This window comes from Drosophila melanogaster, chromosome 3L (assembly GCF_000001215.4).
Source record: "Drosophila melanogaster chromosome 3L".
In the NCBI taxonomy this organism is placed as follows: domain Eukaryota; kingdom Metazoa; phylum Arthropoda; class Insecta; order Diptera; family Drosophilidae; genus Drosophila; species Drosophila melanogaster.
In genome coordinates, this window is record NT_037436.4 from 19,424,927 (window position 1) to 19,446,849 (window position 21,923).

The following is a 21,923-nucleotide window of genomic DNA, read 5'->3' on the forward strand; positions in this document are numbered from 1 at the left end:
GAACGTCGACTGATCAATAAAAACAAACACAACAAAATTAGATTTTTTAAAAATTGTTCGATATTATTTATAACTTTATTAGTACTATAAATTTCTATCGATTTGCCAAATAACTTTTTGTCACGCCCACTCTAATGCCCTAAGACCGCCAAACAGGTTAATATAATTTAATCCCCCAATATTTCGCGTTTGCATTCCCAATAGCTGAGTAACGGGTATCTGATAGCCGGGGAAATCGACAATAGCATTCCCTCTTGTTAGATTTCGACTTGCTCCTTTCAATTATTGAATCTTAAGAATTCTTCCCCCTAGTAGGAACCCTATGTTTATGTTCCTCCTGAAAGTGATTTACCAAACTTCGCCTCTCTCCGCAGCATTCCAAATGTGATTCTTCCCAGCATATTGAGATGATATAAGGCTTGGGAAAACGTTGAATTAATGCTATCAGAATGCTTGATTTATACCTAATTCTGTGTGGGGGTTTTCCATTCTCGCCGCCCCTTCGTAGCTGCTTCCTTCGGAAAACGACATCGGCAGCAGTTGTCGCTTCACACATTAAAATATTACAACATGAACTGGAAACATGAACACGATGACACCCCGCACAGCCATACACTGACAGAAATTATGATGTGTCAGCAGAGCATGTTAGTAGGGCCCTCTCGCTCGCACCCGAGGCGAACATAAGCCCGAACATGAGCTCATATTTCGTCAAGCTATAAATAAACTAAATTGCCAAAAGTCGAGACAGTAGAACCCAAGGCAGGCGTTTTGGCTTAACGGCAGATTAAACAGGATGTGCGTGACCCAGAGTTGGTATCGTGATTAAGGATATCGCGGCACGAGGCGCGTGGCGAATGCTGTTCAATTCTGGTTACTATGAAAAGGATAGGATAGCTATTGTCTAAAAATAAAAGTCTAAAAATGTCGAGTTCCTCGGCTATCACATACCCGATCTTGGCAATATCGTTCGAAATTGGCACAACATATTTTTCAAAATTATGTGCGTAAAAACCTTTGCTATTCGAGGGCTTTACAGTTACTTGTCACTTGGGCAGCACTTTCGAAAGTGGAACCCACTCGCCACGCCCAACGTGTTTGCCATTTGCCTGTTAGCTTTTATTAACTATGCACGCGTGTTCGGGTTGTTGTTGTTAGCGATTACAAGTATAAAGTGCATGACTCCGAAGACAAGCTATTCCACACCTGGGGAATTTTCTCGCCAAAAACTTTGCAGCCAGCTAATTGACGGGGTTTCCGACGAACCCCGACCCACTCTAAAAAATAATAAAACCCATGCGCCCAGCCAACCACTGCACTCAAGACAATTGCTGATAAAACGCGAGTAGAAAGCTCAAATAATATCAAAAAAGATAAAAGCCGTTGGCCCTCATCTCGAAAATTTACTTTGTGCGGCGACTGTGAAAAGCAAATGAGCAAAGAGAGTTGAAAGCACGCCACTAAGCCACCCATCCAGCCAGCTACCCAGCTACCCAGCCAAAGGACCTCCAGCCACCCAATTTCCACACAACCCAAGGGACCTACCATATGCAAATAATTGCTGTGAACTTTTGGCACAGAAAGCAGGCAGTGGCAAATGCAATAGAGCTCAGTTAGCAATCAAATTACGAGTATCAAAAGAAAACCCGAGAAGAAGGCAACCGAAAAAAACGAGCTCCGAAAATGTTGACAAGCCAGAAAATGTTGGTCCGCTGGACAGGACCAAAATGTTAATTGGGCTCATGACACTGCCGACCAAGGCATAAATCATAAAAATGTAACACCAGCGACACAAGGTGGCCCGGAAAATGGAAGTGCAGGCAGAGCCAGACGGGCGGACCAATATTCTGGATGCTTGGGCTCTCTGGCGGAGGATCTGCACCCAAATCGGGCGGAGGCATCGGAATCGGAGAATTGGGAGAAGTAGCTGGCCAGACGAGACTAACGAAACGTAACGACCAAGCGAAAACTTAACAAGTGTGAAGGGAACGGTGATGGATGATGGCCAGGATAAATGCCCTAGAAGGTTCTGCGGATTTATGAGGCTGGAGACACGATTGTTCGGTGCATTAAATGGGTGGTGAAATTATGAATATACCAATTCTAGATATAACTGTATAGTTTCAAAATTTAAAATTGATTAAAATAATGATACAAATTCTGTTAACGAACCATTTTCAACTCATCCGTGTAGCCCAGTCCACCCCGCATATCCATTGACCCATTAGTGGGCACAGAAATGAGTTTATGCTCGCCTGATTCCAACATTTTAGACACATACACCCAAAGCAAAATGTGGGAAAAATATAGTCAGAGGGACCCAGATCGAAACGCTAATGGGAAGGGGGGATGAAAACTTTAGACCACTAGAACTCCGTGAAGTGAAATGTAAGTACAACGTAACTTAAGCAGTTTTACATCTTCAAGCAGCATGAAATTGATTGATGGCCAGAACTCACGCCGCCTTTGCCGGGAAGTAGAGAAAAAATGAAAAATGATTTGCGCGGATTATGAATTTCCAACGTTTTCGCGGACCCCTTACCGCCTCCTTACCCTGTCATCCATCTCGCCATTCAAAGTGGGGAACGATGAGGGGGCGTGGCTGGGGACAAGATGGCCAGGGCGAACTTTTTAACCTTGTGCTGGTGGCAGGGACGTGGCATTGATTAAAGCCGTCGCCTGTCACCAAAGTCAAAGTTAAGTAGGCATTAGCCAGGGCTAAGGGATTGGGAACAGGGCAAGGGCTACGGCCAAAGGACATAGACAGGGCCTCTGGAGGCGACGACTGATTTACACATTTCCGCTGGCCTCGGCAGCCGAGAAAAGACAGCTGATTGGCTTCCTCAGGAAGGAGCCACTATCTTAACCCTTACCTTGGCATCTGTGCTTTAAAATCACCAATGTGACTTTGGATAAAATGAAATATATGTATGCCTACGATTCGTTATATGTTTCGATTTCGGATTTTTATCAAATTAATTGAACTTATAAACATAAGCATATATAAACATTCTATAATATCTTCCTTGAAGACACGGATTTGTATGAATTGACCTTAAACCCTCACCTCAACAGAACTGTATATCGGCTTAAAAAATCATCGACACAAAAAAGTGGCATAGTTGTTAGTTATCATGCTCCCCTCTTTACAGAAAATCGAAAGTCAAATATCTGTCTATATCTATTAAATTTTAACATGTTTTTTTACAACTTCAACCATTAGTAAGAAATGCACTTTCTAGTATATCAGTTAACTTTTTCGAATGCATTACACTCTTGAGAATAGCAGATTTCCCATGCAAACTATGAAATGCTAGCTAAGTTGGGGAAAGGGTTAAAGATATGTAAAATTTAACTCCCTACGTAATTTTCGCCCACGTATAGGTGCTACATTTAAGTGGGTCTACAAATGTTTCACTAAATTGTGGTTGCTAAGTTCAAGGCTAACGCTTTTTTGCCCGAGGCTCCTTGGCTTCCGAGGTTTCGAGGTAGCATAATTAATTTTCGTTTAATTGCTGGGCGCTAGTTAAACTAACAAGCAGAACACACTCGTGCAGCGTGTTGCCCTCCCTCTCTGCCTCTTTATAGGTCCCTCTAATAGGTTCCCTCTAAATAGGTCCCTCTCTCTTGGATGGCCGGCAGCATTTCAATTAATTAATGTACCAACATTGTGGGCGTAGTAGGACGTTCGGATCAGGCTGAGAAATGGGGGGAAATTCACAAGTTGACAGCGGCAAACACAAGTTAGCCTACATATAAAGCAAGAAATCAAACATGGCAGCCCCTGACCAACAGGACGAAAGATTTGGATAGTGTGGGCCACAGGGACGGATGGATGGATGGATGGATGGCTGAATTTAGAGGAGGAGCAGAGGAGCCAACTGCTGCTGTTCCCATTAATGATGAGGTGCTGGATGTGTGGACTGGGACTGGGACTGCCCTGCTGTGCCATCTACTTTTTCTTCCACCAGCGCTGTTTGTGTGAAAGCGTTAACGACTTCCGATAGTTGCAAAAGTTGAGATACACCATCCACACCCCTTCACCCACACGAGAAGTGGAGAGGGATTCGCAAAAAGGGCCGCAGGAAATGTCTGATAAACTGAAAAAAAAGCAAAACCCACACTCACATGCGCTGAAGAGGGATGCGACGCTAGTTTTATAAAGCTTAAGCAAATATTTCTCTTTACACGCATTATTATATTTCTCATTTAAAGTAACCCTAGATACTTTTTATTTAGTTGGTAAAATTAAAGCCCTCGGTTCGATACACTTTTTTGTTGAGAAATTTGATAAACTTAAAGCTTAGTTATTTAGTAAGCAATTTGTTTAGTTTTTTGTGGCTTTGGCAACCTGTTGACATATATCAAGAAATTTTATATTCCCGCCAAGCAGTTGTCAGAAACATAAGAGCCACATATGCATGTGTTCTAACCGCTTAATCAACCCTCTGAGAGGATGCACACAAAGGCCAGGGATCGGCCAACATATGTTGTATAACTTCCAGCGCCGACTCGGAGCCTCATTATATAATTGCAACTGTTTTGAAGTTATGACGCCACCCCCGAACATGGTGCATGCAACCCACCCCCTCTGGAACATCATCCCTTTCGGCCACGACCGTGGCTTGTGTTTTGTGTCGTAATTTGTAATCTCAGCGTTGGCATGTGGAAATTTGTTATCGTTTTAGTGTTTGTTGCTTAAATTGCCACAGCAACGCAGCCACGATGGGATTGGCGAGGGAATGGCATGGTGGGCAGAGCAAAGAAATGAGAAATAAAGTAAAAAGGGTTCCAACGCGTCTATCATATTAAGTCGGTATTTATACGAGCGTGTGTGCGCCGGAGTTTCGTCTAGACTTTGCACAGGTAACCGACCAGGCCAAAGTAAAAGTTGAGTGAACTGCAAAGGCTTACAAATAAGCAGAAAAAGAAAATCCCGGAGTGGAGAGGTGGAAAATCAAGCCCGCACAGCGCTGCTAAGTATGCTACAAAATATTATATTAGCAAACAAAAGCAGCTGCAGCAAGTACTCGCACAGACACACACACAGAAAATACCAGCTTGGCTTCACCACAAGCGCATTGCGTCACCAGGTCGTATACGTAATGTGCGAGTGCCTGTGTGCGTGAAAGAAAATTATATTGAAATTACAAAAACCCCGTGCTGAAAGGAAAGTGGTGTGAAAACTGCTGCAGAATACAAGGTTGCGGTGGGTCATGACTTGAGTATTTTGCTTAAGTCGTCTAGTCGCTGGGCTCATTAAATGGATGGATGAAGATCTTAGAACACATATAAGCGAAATTACCTAAACGAAAGGCTGGGCTCAGCTCTTTAGCCGGCTAATTGTATGAGGCCCTCATTCATATTCATACTAAATGACAGATGAGTGAAGTGAATAGGATTATGATTAAAGGAATGACTTTCTAAAGTATAAGAAACCCTACAGTTAACGCATTGTTCATAATAAGACAAGATGTGTAATCTAAATAAAGGTGTTGGGCTACTGAATAAAACATTCGTGGAATCTAATATTCTACGAGTAATGTTAATGTATTCACATTTTATTACAATCAACTGCAAGGAAGTGAGTTGTACTTAACTCCGAGACCGAGATATATGCAAATATTGTGTATTGCAAAACTAAGTAACCTTTCGCCCCGCGTTGCATCCATCACAGGTTATAAATCCATTCAAGGACTACTCAACCTTGAAAATCCAACCAGATAGACACCTCCCGAATAATCGCTAAACAAAAACAAAGTTCTTTGCCACACACATTAAAAACAAATTACAAATAGATGATTGCGGGAAACACTTTGCGGCTCAAATGGAATTTAAACCACTTCTATCAGATGCTTCTGTGTAAATATTTACACTTCGTTAGCTGCCAAAGATACCCACAGCGAGTACAATGGAAAAAAATTAAATCCGCCGCAATTGGAGGGGGATTCCCATTTCCCTAAAAAAAAAGTCGAGGATACACGGAAGTTTAAAAACCGCTACGTCTGCTCCTCCCTGTTTTGTGTTCCTTCGAAAAGCATTTTATGCAAATGCCTAGCGCCAGAAATAGCCCTAAAAAATGGGAAAAATACAGAAATACATTTTCTGGGCCAGTGCATGACAAAGGAACACAAAAAGCTAGCGAATAAAGAGAATTTTAAGTGCTCCCGAGGAACTCGGGCTGCCGGGTGGCTAAATTAACCTGGCAAATTGCAGGCAAAGATAAATCTAATACGGGCCAAACTGACCCACAAATGAAGTCATCTCGGATCAATTCAAGTCAATTTGCTAAAAATAAGCGTTGGAACTGATAATTTTTTTGGTAAGCTCCGGCGATGGCTTATATGCAAAGACCATTTTCATTTTTCCATTTTCAGTTTTTCCTGCTTTCACACTCCAAACCGCTCGCGTTCCCTGTTCTTCTTCTCTGCTTTGAACCGACCACAAACACCTGCTGGAAATTCTTTTAATTAGCGCAGAACAAAGGCAGCCAAACGATGATGACGATGGGGTTGCATGGCGAGCAAATTGAGAAAAAATAAAGGAAGGAGGATACCCAGGCGGAACAGCCAAACAATGAGCGTTAAATTCTATTCAATGGCAAAAATGGAAGCAAAGCAAATAATTGAAGTAGTTTGGCCAGCCAAGAAAAGCGAAATATAAAAAGAAGGGGACAAAAACAACATTAATGAGCTTGCTCGCTGCCTCGCTCTTCCGCTTTTCCCCCAGCCTTCCCCGCTTTCACCGCTTTTCCTTCGCGCCGCTGAAAATGTCATTACTGAAGGGCCAGCAAAACGGATGTCGAGTTGTTGTTTTGGTTGTTTGTGCAGCCATTGTGATTTGTATTTCTTCTTTGTCGACTGCCCTCAATTGGCAGCTTATGCATTTGACAGGTATTGATTATGATTATGTTATTATTTATTATGAAGTGGGCGGTGCTTTAAACTCTGATTGAATTATTGTCTAAAGTACCTAATGACCGACGTTCCCGAAAATTAATTGCCCCTCGATTAAAGTCGGAAAGCTTAAATGGCAGAAAATTACAAAGAATTCTGAACTTTATGTTTAATTTACAAAAATTAAATCTTTCTCTTACATAGCAATTCAATTTCAATGCTGATGTTCCTTCGAAATAATATATACACACTACCAAATAGTTGTAAAAGATGCTCAAAATGTAAAGGATATCAGTTAAAAAACATAAATTATGCATGAATATGACACAGGTGTTTACGTCATCAAAAAACAAAAAACTTTCATTTAAATAAAGCAGTTTTTTCCAGGAAAAGTGGAGCTCCACACGCAGCCGAAGACAGCGAGCAAATGTGGAGCAGTACAATAGAAAACCTCGCGCACAGAAAATCAGAAAAAAATGGTGGAAAAGCGAGAGACAAATGTTTTATTCAACATCTGAGCGGAGTTTCCAGTCAGCTGGCCGGAGAGAGGAGAAAAAGAAAAGCTTTCGCCAGCTGAGTTTTCCGAAGGAGAGAGGGAGAGAGATTGAGAAAAAGAGAGAGCAGAGCACGTGCTGGTGCGTGAAAATATTGAATGGCAGACACAAAGAGCAGAGCTCAAAACAGAGAGACAAAGGATTGCAAAATACAAAAAATATGCTGGGAAATGTGCCACACATACAGCAACATACAAGCCACAGGATTTATACATGTAAGGGAATGGCAACATATGACAGCTGTCATGTTAGAGTCCTTAGCAAAAGCAGCAGCAGCAGCAATGAAAGTTGGGTTAGGTTGTGGAATTGTGATTAGGAACGAACAGGCGGAAGTGGAAAGCAAGCTGGATTAACGGCTGCAGGCGGGGATTATCAAGTTGTCAATGAATAAGTGAAATGGATGAAGATATAAGCCAGGCGGGAAGCGCCCTAAAAGGATTATTAAAGGACCCTGCTCATGCCGCAGATAAGAAATTGCAGTGGGGTGAATGAAGCTCCCAAAATTGCTGGTTAAATATTTGAAATTTAGCCGTGAAAGCTACGGCTCATTGTTTTAAATTGAGTATGTTCTCGTATACCAAAATATATATAAAGTAACTAACTGCATCAACATCAAGTAAAGTAAATTTAAGTCGTATTTTGAAAATGATTTTCAATTTTCGAATGGTATATATCAGTGTAATTATTTCATTTGCCATAAATTAAGTTTAAGAAAGGATTAATTCTTAAAGGTAAAGTTCAATTAGCGCCAATACTTTCCGAACTCTGCCACAAGCTGATTTAATTAATAAGTTATAAAAGGCACTCGGCGAAATTGGGTTAAGCCAGCATTAACCCAATATCTGGCCGGTGTAACAGCTGCGCACGGATTAAAGCTCGTTAAGAAGGTGACTTCCGAGTTTCCTATCAAATCAGGAGCAGGCAAGCCCAGTGACCGATGAGGGAAATCGAATACGCAGCCAACTATGCCATCGCAAATTACAGTCAGGAGCAGACGCATCTGGAGCCGGGGTCCTAAATCTCGAATCCTGGCAACAGTTGTCAGCCTCGGCGCCTCGGAAATCTGAGCATCTTGCATATGATGGAAAAGTGCGGCGAATCGGCAAATCAAAGGGGGTTAAATGACGCGTGAAATGCTAAAAGGCAACCAGATCTGACTAGAACTCCACTTTAACAAACGGAAAACTAAATATATTTGCAAGGACATAGGAGATCCAAAGGAAACTATTATAATCTTAAACTCATACGTGTAAAAAGACAATTATTCTCTTTATCATTTGGTGTAACTACTCTTTAGTAAGGAAATATTTCGCTGTTTAAGATAAATACTCTACGGCTGAAGCCTGGAGGCGCAATAAACCTGGCCGAAACTGGATGACAGTTTCGTGGCCGAGACCCTGGAGGATGGATGCATGGGAAAAGGCTACGGATCGGGAATGCGCGATTCCGACCACAAAATGCATGTCCACCGCAGCAGCGCAACGCGGACAAACAACCATAAAAACAGGGCAAATTAATATTTTATAACTTAATTAAAAACAACAACAAGAGCAGCATCATCGGCAACGGCAGCAGTGGCAGTGCCACAAAAAAAAAAAGAAAACAAGGAGCGAGCATATATAAATATAAAAATAAATGGGCGAAAAAAGCATTCCTGAGGTCGCTGAGAACTTAAAGTTCCGCGACATGATAATTTTTCATTATTCATACGCAGCGGTGGCCGCTGGGAAAGCTTTTCTAACGTAAAACACTGGACACCGCACAGTCAATTTAATTTTAATTTACACTTCATGCATAAAAAATTAAACGCGCGTTGCCGTGTCAATTGATGAGCGGCGAAATCGCGCCACACGCAGCTTTTTGCTATCCGATACTCATTCAGGAGGTCCAGGACGCGTGGCTCCTGTGGCAAATATTTTTAAAAATGCTATCCCCCAGCCCAGGAACTGCCCCACCGAAATAGCCCAGCCCATTAAGCACAAGGACGAAAAGGATGCGGTCGATTCAGCAATTGTTTGTGGAAATGTGCAACGGAAGCCGGAATGGAAGTATTTTACGGCCAACTGCCAATGCAGCAGCCAGGATTCCCTTGCTCCCTCCGAGTAACTGGCAAAGGAGTAACCGCTCCTCCAGGTGGACTGGGTGGGGAATGTAAATTTGATTGAGATCTTAAGCAGGAGAGCTCAAGAAACGGAAAATGGTAAATGTGCAGCGGTAAGGGATACTTTGTGAGCTCTCACATTGCTTTATCCTGATTAAAGCAATCCAGGCAGCTTATTATGGAGAAATGTCTGCCAGTTCTGCGAACGCTATTCGTGTAGAAATTCTCATTAATTTTTGTATATTATTGAGGCAATTTGTGAGAATTGTGTACACACTAAATCAGCATCAAATACGTTTACGCAATTGAAATATATACATATTTTCAATAGGCTACATCTTATTTTTTTGGTGTCTATAAGGGATTCACAACCTACACACTTTGTTCTATTAACTGGGCCCAGAAGTATCTCCACTAGTTCAAGCATATTCTTATCAAGCTTTCATATGGAATTCTTCTAGGTTAGTGACACATTTTGAAGATATTACCATTTCTGTTACAATTTCCCTTCGCCATCGCTTGACCCAAAGTCATATTTTTGTTTTAACTTTTGAAAGAAGCATTCTTTTTATGTTTGGGGAAATATTTTCAGCGCTTTGTTCTCGTAAATTGAGTTCCCCTACAATCAATCAATTGTGTGAGGCGTATGTCAATTTGATATGTGTCTGAAACGCCGCCCACTGCCCTGCTACGCACCACTAGAAATATACACATATGCCTACGATTTTGCTAGGCTTACATATGTGCAAAGTACACAAATGTGAGTGAAATATAGCCATCAAATAACAACATTGGGCCCAAAACAATTTCCATGTCGATAATGCATGTATTCAGTAATTGTTGGTACTTAGCATTGAATTCATCGCTTTAATGTGTGCTGCAAATTGAGTCAATTAAGTGCAGCGTTTAATATCTTAAAAGCAGCAAGACCACACTCATTTTCAAGACCCATTTCCGATAAAACATAATTACTTTGACTGGCGGAGTCTGAAAACCGGAAACAAACAGGCTACAAAGCCCATCGAAAAACGGGCAGACAAACAGAGATCGATAAACTTTGGTAGAGGCAAGCGATTTGTATGCCATGATACCCTTGGACCCACTCCGCCTCAAAAACATAGACAATAAATTCGAACAAAGGGCAAAACACATTCGACGAGTGGCAACAGCAGCCGAAACTGAAAAAATATAAGGGAAAATCGAAAAAGAAAATTGTCAGAGACAGCAGCCGAGGAAAGTCAGGCGAAAATGGCGAGGGGCAAATTGCGGAAAGTGTAGGGGCCGAGAACAAGGAAAACCAAAAACCGCAAACAAAATGGAAGCTCTTTTAGTCTCGGATTCGATTTATATAGTTATATATAATGTGGGAGGCGGCAAAAGAAATGCCGATGGTTGCCCACTGGAGCGGCAAATTCTTTTGCGGCTGCCGCTGGAAAATGTGGCTCCAAATGCTTACACACATGGAAAAGCATAAACACATATATCAAATTTACACTTAAACGGAGTTGTTCTTAACCTATTCCTATTAACCAAGTCGTGTTCCTTTAAAGCTGTTACTTAAATGATATTCTTAGCCACATTTTATTGCTTCAATATTAGAGAACTTACCTATTGCTTACAATAAATCATATTTTTTAATAGCACCTTTAGATGCCAACCACACCCATCGAAATGTACAATAGTAGTTACATATTTTTTAGTGTTTTTAAATATTTCATGGCTACAATTTCCTTCTCCGCTTAGCAAGAAAATCCGGCGGTGAAGTAGTAGTTTTTTATGCCCTGTTAATTGTGCCCTTACCCCCACCCATTGGAAACCTTTTCACCACTTTGCATACGCAACTGTCAACTTTTGCCATTTTCGCCAAACTTCACACCAGTTGGGTGCTTGGTGCTTGTGGGCGGAAAAGACCACCCACTCCCACACACATGTGTGTGTATGGCCATCATAAATATTTTCCAGCCCATTGATTTTTGGTCGTTTGGTCTGCCAGCCGTTGCTGATGAAGTTGCCATAGACATTTTCCGAGTGTGGGCGTTCCCAAAGTTAAATTCTCCAAAGTCTAAGCGCGAGGCAGCAAAGTTCGGAAAATTCGGCCTGTCTGGGCTTTGGGAAAGCTCCCGATAATTGCCATTCGAGAATATTGCGGCACACAATCATATGACTTGGTCGCTGTCGATAAAGAGGATGCTTTAAAATGTCACAAAACTGATTGAGTAGGAATTGAAGGGTATTGGGATTTTGGAGCCAGTCAAACATTACCGATATTCTGCTGATGCTTTTGCTGTCCAACCACCCATCGCCACCCACTCACAGCTCACCCACAACCCCATTCTCATTATGTTGTGTGTTTTGTTTTCAGCGACACTTGATTGCCTTTGCGGCTGTTTGAGTGTGTCTATGAGGTCGTCACACCCTTCACAAAGGGTATTGTCATGTTTTGGGGCACTTTAAAGGGAAAAATATATATTATATATAATATTATTTACACTTACTACCCTACTTATTTATACTTACTTACATATTAGTTTTATTTGGTTGAGCATGTAGGGTTAGTAAAACGGAGTGGATTTTAGTTGAGTTATTCTCTATCAAGGTTACACAAGGTAAGCAGATCTATGAAAAAGAAACTCTATGTATTAAGACTAAGGATATTCAAGGGTACTATGCAATCGTTACTTTCATAAAACTCCCATAGCTGTTATTATTTTTGCTGGCACCGAGCCCATAGCCAAAAAGTATGCTACGCATCCCATAGACGCAAATTATGATGTCGGCTGATGCGAGCAAACGAGAAACAAACAGGCGGCAGGATGGAGAAAGTGGAGAGAGTGGGGATAGAGAAAGGAGCCAGACACTCGGGCGTGTTGGTGTGCGTGTGGGCCTCGTCGATGCGTTTTTATGCCCAGACAATTTGATGGGGCAGGCTCATAAATATTTTTGCTCAAGTTAATTGAAACATTACCAAAAAATGCTTGTTGGCAAATATTGAACGTTTTTTGCTGTTTGCAGGACTCGCATACTCACACACAAGACTAATGGGCGCTTGTACGCACACATGTACACATCCATTTTTTAGCATAAAACGATTTTTTGTAATGATTTATTGGCAGTTGATGGATATAAATGGATGGAGAAATGTTTGCCTGTTGTTATATGGCAAACAGTTTCCACGGAAATTTAATGGCAACCAGTGCGAACCAAGAAAAATGCAGGACCTCAAATTCCAGGCGATTGTGTATTTTTGCTCTTAATTGTCCTCTTAGTTGCTTATTGTAAATATCAAAAGATTGCTATCGGCCAATTAGCAAAAGTCATTTTACATCTCAATATTTTATAAAATATTATTTTTATTATAATCATCGAGAAATTGCTGAACGCAAATGAAACTCCAAAGTGCAGTTTCAGGATCAGTATCAAATTTCTGATTAAATATTTCTATTAACATAAATGTTGTGTGTCTTTATAAAACCACAGAACCAATTCGTTATGTATTAACCAATAAATTATGATTTTTAGGCCAAACTGAGCTCCTCTCAACCGCAGCATATTAATACTTATCAAATTTATAGCAAATTGTTTGCTTTGTAAACCATTAAAATTGCATATTTACTTTCGTTTGGGCAAAAAACTGCAACCACATAATTTGGCAACATTTTGCGGTTGAACTTTCTCTTTTCTCGGCACTTTTTCTCCAGTTAATTTTGCGGGTTTTAATTAAAATTTGTTTGCGCCACACAAAGCCTGTCATTTTTGTTGCTTTTTGTCTGGTGGTCTTTTCTGATTAGGGTTGAGTTCCCTCCGCCCAAAAACAAAATCGCACGCTGTGTGCCGACCTTTTAATAATGCCGATGAAAAAGTATACCTACGAAATTTGACAGACAGCCGAAGAAACGCAGGCGACGGCAGCTAATTGAAAAAATACATTTTAATAGCATAATTTTTCCAGCTTGCGGTTTGTCGAAGGGCCGCGGAATGTCTGGGAAACACGGTGGGGAAAATGTGAAAATGTGAGCGCCGGAAGTTTTCCGGAGAAACCTGCCGTTCGTTATTGGTTATCACCTGGCGGAAATCTACGGGAAAATGGCAGAAGAAAGTCACGTCTCGACATCAAACACTATTCAAATGAAATTTGTTTTTGATTAGACAATTTCTATGCAAAAATCGCAACGCCGGGATTTTAATAAAACAAATTGGTTTTCCCTCGCTCACCTCACTTCTTATTTCATTCGCCCCGTTTACTTACAGCTAAATTAAATTAAATTAAAAATTCAATGACAGGACATTAGAAGAGCGACCAGATTGAATTCCTCATCTTGCCCAGAAGTTTGTCTTCTCGTATCGACGATGCAAATGGGAGTGTCCAGAATATATTTCCGTGTATATGTGTCGAAATCTGTTGATGACGCCTTGCACAATAAACCGCAGTCTATTGTGTGTTGATTCCATTCGAAACTGATTGGAATAGCTCCTTTTGGAGTGGGTTTTAAATAATTCGTTAGATTTGAGGTTTCATGGCTTGCGGCTTTTATTGGGCCTTTAAATTGGTAGCGAAAGCTTGTCGCAAACTGTGGCAATGACACACAGGCCACTTATTATTTGTGGTCAAGCAGAAAATTATAATAACTAATAATGAAGTTGAAATTGCCTGATCAAGCGTCTAAATCTCAGCTAAAAGTAAGACTCCAAGTACCTTTTTTATATAAAAAAATCAGCAAGTTAAGCATTACTTCCAAGACATTAGAGTAATAATACCTTATGGATTAATAATTTAAAAACATCTACTACTCTGTTATTTTCAGTGTATCTGTATTTGTATTTTCAGTGAGAATAAAGAATCTTGCTGATGCATTAGATTGGCTTTAGAGTCAGCACTTAAAAAGTCGAGTTCATAGGTTGAGTGGATAACCAATCTTAGATCCAAAGGTCTTTAAAGGACCCAGTTCTTACCCAGTTCCCGTAAACTCTATCCTTTTTGACACAGAGTCAAAAGTTACGCAGTTGCCGAGAAGTTAAGTGCAGGATGCAAATGCTAAAGCTCCTTCCCAAAAGACCGAAAAGGTAAAATGTAAATATGCAGACTGCGGAGACAAAGTCTTGGCCTTTGAGCCGTAAGTTTTACGGGACTGCATATGTGAAAAGGAGCTGGAAGTTGGAGTTTATGGTTTCCCCAACCCTATCCACCGAGCCCAGAACTTCATTAGGCCAAGTGCATCCTCCCACACACAGTGATGGTTGACCATCTAATAAATTGAAATATATGTAGGTAACACCCACTCCTGCCACCACCAACATACAGATATGGTTAGAGCAGTGTCTAATTTGTGTAATTATTGTTGAAAAGCATAATCAAACATCTAAAAAAATTATAATGATTAATAATTCATTTTTTCATTTTTGATGATTTACAATGCACTTTATCAACATAAATCCATGCTAATAGCAATTTAATCTCATTTAAATTTCCATTTCTATTCTTTTTTTCAGTTCCCTTCCAACATAAGTTTATACTATTTCGTTAAGTATGCTCGTTACAAATTAAGCTAAAAATAATGAATGTTCTATGTAAGATACACTACTATTTTGGCCGCAGGTGTAGCGGTATTGCACCACTTTCATTTGCGTTAATAACGCCAACGGTCAGCTTTGATTGTGCATTTTGTGAGTGAAATAGAAGTGGAGGCGGTGAATCCTGTCCAGCGGCAGAAGAAGATGTTGTGCTCGCAGTTCTGCTGAATTGGGCAAAAGTTTGGGGCTCCTTTCTCCATTACGTGGCGACGCTCGACTCGAACTCGAACTCGAAAGCCACTTGGGCAATTAGAGCTCTGAAAAAGTTTGTCCAGCGCCATCGCCATCGTCATAGCCATCGCCAACAGCATCATCATCATCATCATCATGATGGTCGTCATCAGGACAACTGTGAAACTTTCGTCAAGCGTTTGGGAGTTGAAGTTTTCGCCCTTTTCGGCTGCTCGTCCTGCGGTAATTGCGTGCGTATTGTTAGGCGAAGGCATTCAGGATCCCATTTTCAGTGGAAGGAGCAGGAGCAGGGGAAAATTGCAGTCGAAACGTGAGACTTTGGGCTGTGTGAATTGCGGGCATAGCAGATGTAATTCGAGTAAATAATTTATTTTGCATCGCACTCAGTGCGGCGTTTTGCTCTGACGTCCAATAAATGCATCTCTGCACCTAATAAATCTGCCAAATCAATAAACGTAGATTGTAGGAACATATATCCTCAAGTTGGATTATCATTATGATTTTACAAACCTTTTTGCAAACAAATTCATTCGCTTTTCTTATTTTCGCAATTGTTTTGCTCTGCACACAATAAAAACTACTTTCTGTGGAATTATCTAATTCCCAGGCATAAGCAGAATATGAGTTTATATGTAAATGCGGCTGCATATCCAAGCCGCTCATATCCAAGCCGCTCATATCCAAGCCGTATCCTTAGACCCTTGACCCATCGGATGATGATTGCTCTGATTTCCAATACGCTTGTTGAGCATCCAGTTTCTCCGGGGGCAACAACATAAAATGCATATCAAGTTCAAATTGAATATCCTCATTTGACGCATGGAGCAGCCAGGAAACACGGACAAAAGCCCGCTGAACAGAAACAATGTATGCAATCCCTGTTCATGGCAAGTAAAATACACCTTTGTGTGTTGCCTATAAAAAATGCAGTAAAGGAGTGGAAATTCTGGGCGAGCAAGCAGATTCCCATCAGTTTCAGCTCTGTGTCCGTGTCCTGGCATTAAGCACTAAAAAATGCAGAAATGAGAAAAGGCAAGGAGCAGTGGAGCAGGGGAGCGGCTGCAGCTAGTCAATAGTGGCAATAGCTCCAAAGTACTACAAGAAACACGGGAATACAGGCCAGAAGAGCGGCAACAGGCCACCACATTATGACAACAATAAAACGACGAATGGCAATAAGAAATATAAAAAACCCCAAAGAGCAGACTGACTTACGGCGAGGGGTGACTGGTAACTTTCAGGATGTCACCATAATTTCATGGCCAGTAAAAATTTCCAAAAAAAAAAAAAGGGTTACGATAACCCAACAGGGTAGGTGTATAATATATATACTTAATACTAGCCATAAATTATATAGAAATATTAAGGAAGTAAAAGTAATAATAATAACCATAATTTTTTATAACATATTCCATTTCATAACTTTTTTAACAATTGTTAAAAATCTTCATATTTTCTGCGTACAGGTGAATTTAATTGGTATTAGTAATAGTATGCTATAAGTTTTATGATAGTATAATAAAGATAGTAAGTCATGAAAAGTGCACTTGATTATCTTTCTTACTTGGAAATAAAATGGAATGTCGCCTTTTTCAATAAATATTAAGGACTCAGCCACCATAAAAAAGAATCTATAAGATCAAATCGTGTAAAAGCATAAGTATAGTTTTCCATTTTTTGAAGTACTAAATATTAACTTACCAGATGGGAAACGGTTGTTATTTTTCAAACGAACCTCGCCCATAACCGATGCTTAGAGCTTACTGCTCCAACTCGGCATTACCGGCACTGCCGACAAACAAAGGATGCACGGCCAACACATTCTTCTGCTCCTCCGCCTTCGTATCAGCCACGCCCCCTGGATCTTAGCTTTTTACCGATTTTCTGGATGGCCAACAGCAGCAACAACGAATCGTGCAGCAAACGAGGCAGCCACAGAGAGATGAAAAGATAAGCAAAGATTGCGAAAATTGTATTTTCCATTGTGGCAGCGTGGTGGGAAGGGGAAGGTGTCCGTGTCTTGGCCAAAGGATGCAGGCGGAAACAAAAGGGAAATGCCGAAACCGTTTGCTCCATGAGTCCTCAATGGGCATCGGGGTGCGGTGGCAACCCTTTTCGGAGAACCCTTTTCGAAAACTGGCAAGACGAAGGGTGCACTGAAAAAATAGATTCATTATATATAGAGTATTTCTTTCAATAAGCCAATTATATTCGTCGTATTGTATGGTTTTCGACTTACTGATTTGAGCTTGGGATATCAATGGTATTAATCAAGATATTCAAATATAGCAGATATAGATATTTCTTTGAGTGTTAGTTTCACTCCGTTTCCGTTACACGCCGATGCGCGTGTAAGGAGCATGTAAATATGAAAGGCATACTGCGATAGATGCCAAAGTTATGAGCCAGCAATTGTACTTATGTGTGTGTGTGGTGTGGGGGAGGGGGAAAAAGTCGGAGGGAGGGAAAGTTGGAGCTTGAGGAAAGAGGAGGAAATTCGGTGCGGACTGCTGGGCAGCATAAATCAAAATCAAATTTGAGTGCTATTTAGTCAAGTGGTTGACTTTGCAAGGAGTGGGGATAGATGGATGGGGGTTCGGAAGGAAACACAGACCCAGAAGTGACCAATAAGTGGGTCAGTAGTCAGCACTAAGTGGAATTTCCAACTATTCTGCTGACAACAGAACCCAACCCATTGTCCATCCATCCATCCATCCATGCAACCATCCAACCACCACGTCTTATCAAAGGATCCCTGATTGGTTTTTGCTGAACCGGTCTTAAGACAATTAAAAGCCATCAAAATTCAACAGCTTACAATTAAATCAATGACTGCGAGTCGAGGGCCCCGGCTCAAGTCAAGTCTGATGCCGATGGAAATGAGTTTGGGTTTTCAGTTTTGGACTTCATCGGCCACTGGAGATGGAATCGTGAGCAGTCAGGATGACCAAGCAATCAAATAGGACACTGGTATAAGTTAATACGGTTAGGACTATATGAATTTCATTATATGGGTTTTGTTTCAGTACGATTATTGAATTTGAACAGCAAAGAATGAAACCACATTAAAGTTATTTTACGTATATTTCGCGAAAGATTTAAAGGGGCTTTAGGTCCCCACAACGATATCCGCATAAATCACAGGTTTATTTCACAGCTTTCAGACACGTAGAGTCCCCATCTCTAGGCATCTTTGTCTAGCATTTGTTTACGCGATGAAAAAATTTGCATTTTATTGGCTTTCGAGCTGTTGAAGGGTCCGTAGCACAGGCCTCCAGTGATAAAAGGCCCAAAGATCCAGCCAATCGCAAAGAGAAGCATGGTAAGGAAGGGGCAGGACAGACAGGCAATTTGCATTACAAAGTCAATGAAAAATCACTTAGTGTTCGAATCGCAAATCCGAGGTAGAAGCGTCCAAAGAAAGCATCGATAAACAAAGTCAGCCAAACGATTTAGATTAAAACTGGCAACTGGCGCAGGAGATAAACCCCAAAGATGAGATATTCAGATATGTATCTTTTTGCATTATTGTGGATCATAAATAAAGGGCTTAGACGGCGGAGGAAAAGCGAAAGTTTTCGTTCACTATTTTGTGCAATTGGACTAGCCGGAACTGATTGCGAAGGACATGGGAAACCTATTTGAATTTCATTTTCGTATGCAAATTTTCAATGGGTTTTTATGCCGCCCGTTTCATTTCGTTTCGTTTGTGAAACGGAAACTAAGCCACACAAATATGCAGGCGAATTGCCTTGGTCTCGGAGCTCGTAGCTGGGAACTCGTAGCGTTCGCCTTGACTTTCATGGCGGAAAAAGCGGTCCACAAAAACCCAGCCCACCAGGCTCATCCACCCACCGGGAGTCTTCTGGGTTCTTCCCTTCGGTTGGGTTTACGAAACAATTGAAACAAGTTTGCAATCAGTGCGCAAACTTTTTGCTGGCCATCTGCACACAAACACAAACATGCACAGAGAGAAAAATACCTATTTTCGGGCAAATCTAGGGTATCAGGGAATACAAATTTCCCGGGAACAAAGCTAAATAAATATTATACATGGGTTGCATACAGAATTAATAGGGCATTCAGCTCTAATATCAATATCCTGCTTGCGACTCGAATGTTTCTTTCTGTGTACAGAGCCCAGGCGCTGTGGTGCAGACAAACAAGCACTGAGAGATACAAAAACGCGGCAGCAAATTGTGCGGCTGTCAAGGATGCCGAATAGCCAGCGTCCACTTTTGGGCCAATGTACAGGATCCTGGGTCCTTCGTCCTTAGTGTGCCTGTAAACAAGTTCAGCCGCGCGTCTAAGAGTATGCAACAAAGGCACAAGTGAGAAGCGCTAAATGGACATACATAGAAAGGATCAGCGAATTCCCAATGCACTGCGGAAAGTACAGATAAAAAAGGTTTATCAACCTAAAGGTGCATGAACAATACGTTAAATAACAGATAAAGGGTAATGCAAACCAGTTTGCTGAAGCTTGAAAAAAATGAAAGAAAATTTAAATCTTAAGGTCTTATCAGTGTATCTATAAGAAATATTCTTTTGTTATTCTAAACCAGGAAATCAAACCAAAAATGTATCTTAATGGACAACAAATTTTTTAAGTTATAGGACAACAATAGCGGCTTACAACTTAAGTACTAGGCATATATCCTATCCTTTCTGTGTACAGACTTTTCCTACGAATACCTCACTCCTTCTGGAAGTTTTTCTATGAAGCTACGCGCGCCGGCCAACTTCACATTGCCGGTTTCTCAAAGGACCACAGTCTCCTTTGATGGCGGAGCAGAGTGAGTGGTATGATCCAATATCTATAAATCAAAAGGCGTACTAAGCCTCTTAACAATAAAGCTTAATCACAAACAAGTCGTCCGAGCGAGGGAAAAGTTTAAGCAGCAATCAGGAGCAACAAACAGAAACAGTAGCTGGGAACGTGGATTAAAGCACCAGAGGCATCTTAACAATGCGTTGGGAAATTGAAACTCGGTTTACTAAAAGTTGTCATCCTTGAAATAGCCATGGATGGGGCGCCATTGATTGATGCCAATGAAATGTAATTGAATGTTTTCTAATTACGCCTCATTAGGATTACAAATCGAACGGCCCAAGTGTTGGCCTCATAAATATTTAGCGAAATGAGATTGAAAACGAAAATAGGAGCTGCGACAATTGATTTCGGTGCACAGTGATTGATTGTCTGTGGCTGTAATGGGAATTCTTCTTGACGACACCATAAATGTCGTTCGTTGTGTCGCAGTCACACCTCCGCATCACTGGCTCCCCAGACTGAGGCAGGATATGGAGGAGCTACAGCGAGGAGCCCCCTATGGGTTGCAAAAGCAAAAAGCGGTGGCTCCGAGCCATGTACATGACGTATGAAAGTCGTAACAAAACACTTTGATTGATGATTGAAATGGCCCGGCTCCTAATTGGCGATGGTTGCGTGAGAAGCTCGAATGTTATGGCTTGAAGGAAGTTATAGAAAAATATAGAACTAATAATATATCACATAATTTCAAGTTAATAATACTTCTGATACGTTGCCATGTTTCTCCTTCTAAGTGCTCCACATTAAACCGATGAAATCCTTGCCGAGTCACGAAACCATCACCAGGCGGACCTCAAATCGCTGTCCTCGACCGCAAGTCCACACGGATATAACCAGAATGAAGCTCTGGGCCCACCGCCCGCGCCCCCGCAAGCACGCACAGGTGCGCATAAGTTCATGATTCCATAATGTCTGTGACATGTGGCCATCAACTGGCCCTCACTTCTTTGGCCACCCACTTACCAGCCGCTCACATTCCACCCACACCCACTCTGCCAGTGGATGTGCGGTCAGGCAGTTACAAGGTCTGAGTTTGAGTTGATCCATTGTCCTCGCCCTCGTCCTGTTGGCGACGGTGATGGTGATGGTGACGGTGAATGGATGGTGGTGTGGCCGACTGTTGACGGTGTTGCCGCTGTTGGTGGATTGTCTTTGAAATGTTTCGGCGGTCGCGGGTTCGTTGCTCTGCGGCTGGTTTTTGGTTTTCGATACACGCAGGCATCAGCAAGCAGAGCTGGGCTTTAACGGTCCATTTACATCCAGTTAAAGCATAAAATTAATAGCACTTTTAACAAAAAAAAAATTGTGCATATAAACTTACGCTGTTTCCCTTAATTTGAATTAAATTAATTACCTAAATATATGTATATCGATATTTCGAAAGGTTTTCGATTGTTGTCTGTGTATTAACGCTAATGTTTAAACACTTCTACAAAATGTGAAGTCTAAACTAGCATTTATTTAAAAAATCTTGATTTTTTAGTTTCAGAGAACTTCCCGCTAAATTAAGTAAATTTTACATGAGTAAATTCTATTATCTTTATGATAATATCATGAAGAGCAAGCCCAAGTTTTTACGATCTTAATAATTGTTTACCTATCGAATGCCGATCAAAGCAAGCCCGCCCGTGCGAACAGGGTATTAGCAAAGACACTGGAATTATTATAGTGTATTTGGTATTAGCGACGTTCAATACCTAGAATAATATCGAAATAAATGCAAGCCGACTTTTGTTCGATATTTACCATCCGAATCGTTTAGAAAAAACGTTGATATT

At 41.1% G+C, this 21,923-nt stretch overlaps 1 protein-coding gene and 1 long non-coding RNA gene across 3 annotated transcripts, besides 1 other annotated feature; both read right to left on the bottom strand.

The window, feature by feature from the left end:
- The first annotated feature begins 188 nt into the window (after positions 1 to 188).
- Positions 189 to 256: a mobile genetic element.
- Positions 257 to 15,000: 14,744 nt separating this feature from the next.
- Positions 15,001 to 16,269, bottom strand: lncRNA:CR45732 (long non-coding RNA:CR45732). Its single transcript, NR_125001.1, has 2 exons — positions 15,822 to 16,269; positions 15,001 to 15,749 (listed from the first exon to the last, which is right to left on the bottom strand). It is a non-coding gene; the product is annotated as a long non-coding RNA:CR45732 (long non-coding RNA).
- Positions 16,270 to 16,792: 523 nt separating this feature from the next.
- CG33062 (uncharacterized protein) lies at positions 16,793 to 21,518 on the bottom strand. Of its 2 annotated transcripts, NM_001202201.2 has the most exons (4): positions 21,467 to 21,518; positions 21,109 to 21,384; positions 17,013 to 17,467; positions 16,793 to 16,942 (listed from the first exon to the last, which is right to left on the bottom strand). In NM_001202201.2, the coding sequence occupies exons 2-3, from the start codon at positions 21,190 to 21,192 to the stop codon at positions 17,177 to 17,179; spliced, it is 375 nt and encodes a 124-aa protein (NP_001189130.1). In that variant the 5' UTR covers positions 21,193 to 21,384; positions 21,467 to 21,518; the 3' UTR covers positions 16,793 to 16,942; positions 17,013 to 17,176. The 2 variants fall into 2 exon arrangements, with proteins under 2 accessions (NP_001189130.1, NP_788539.1); NM_176361.4 differs by lacking the exon at positions 21,467 to 21,518 and having other exon boundaries at positions 21,109 to 21,457.
- Between the last annotated feature and the right edge of the window lie 405 nt (positions 21,519 to 21,923).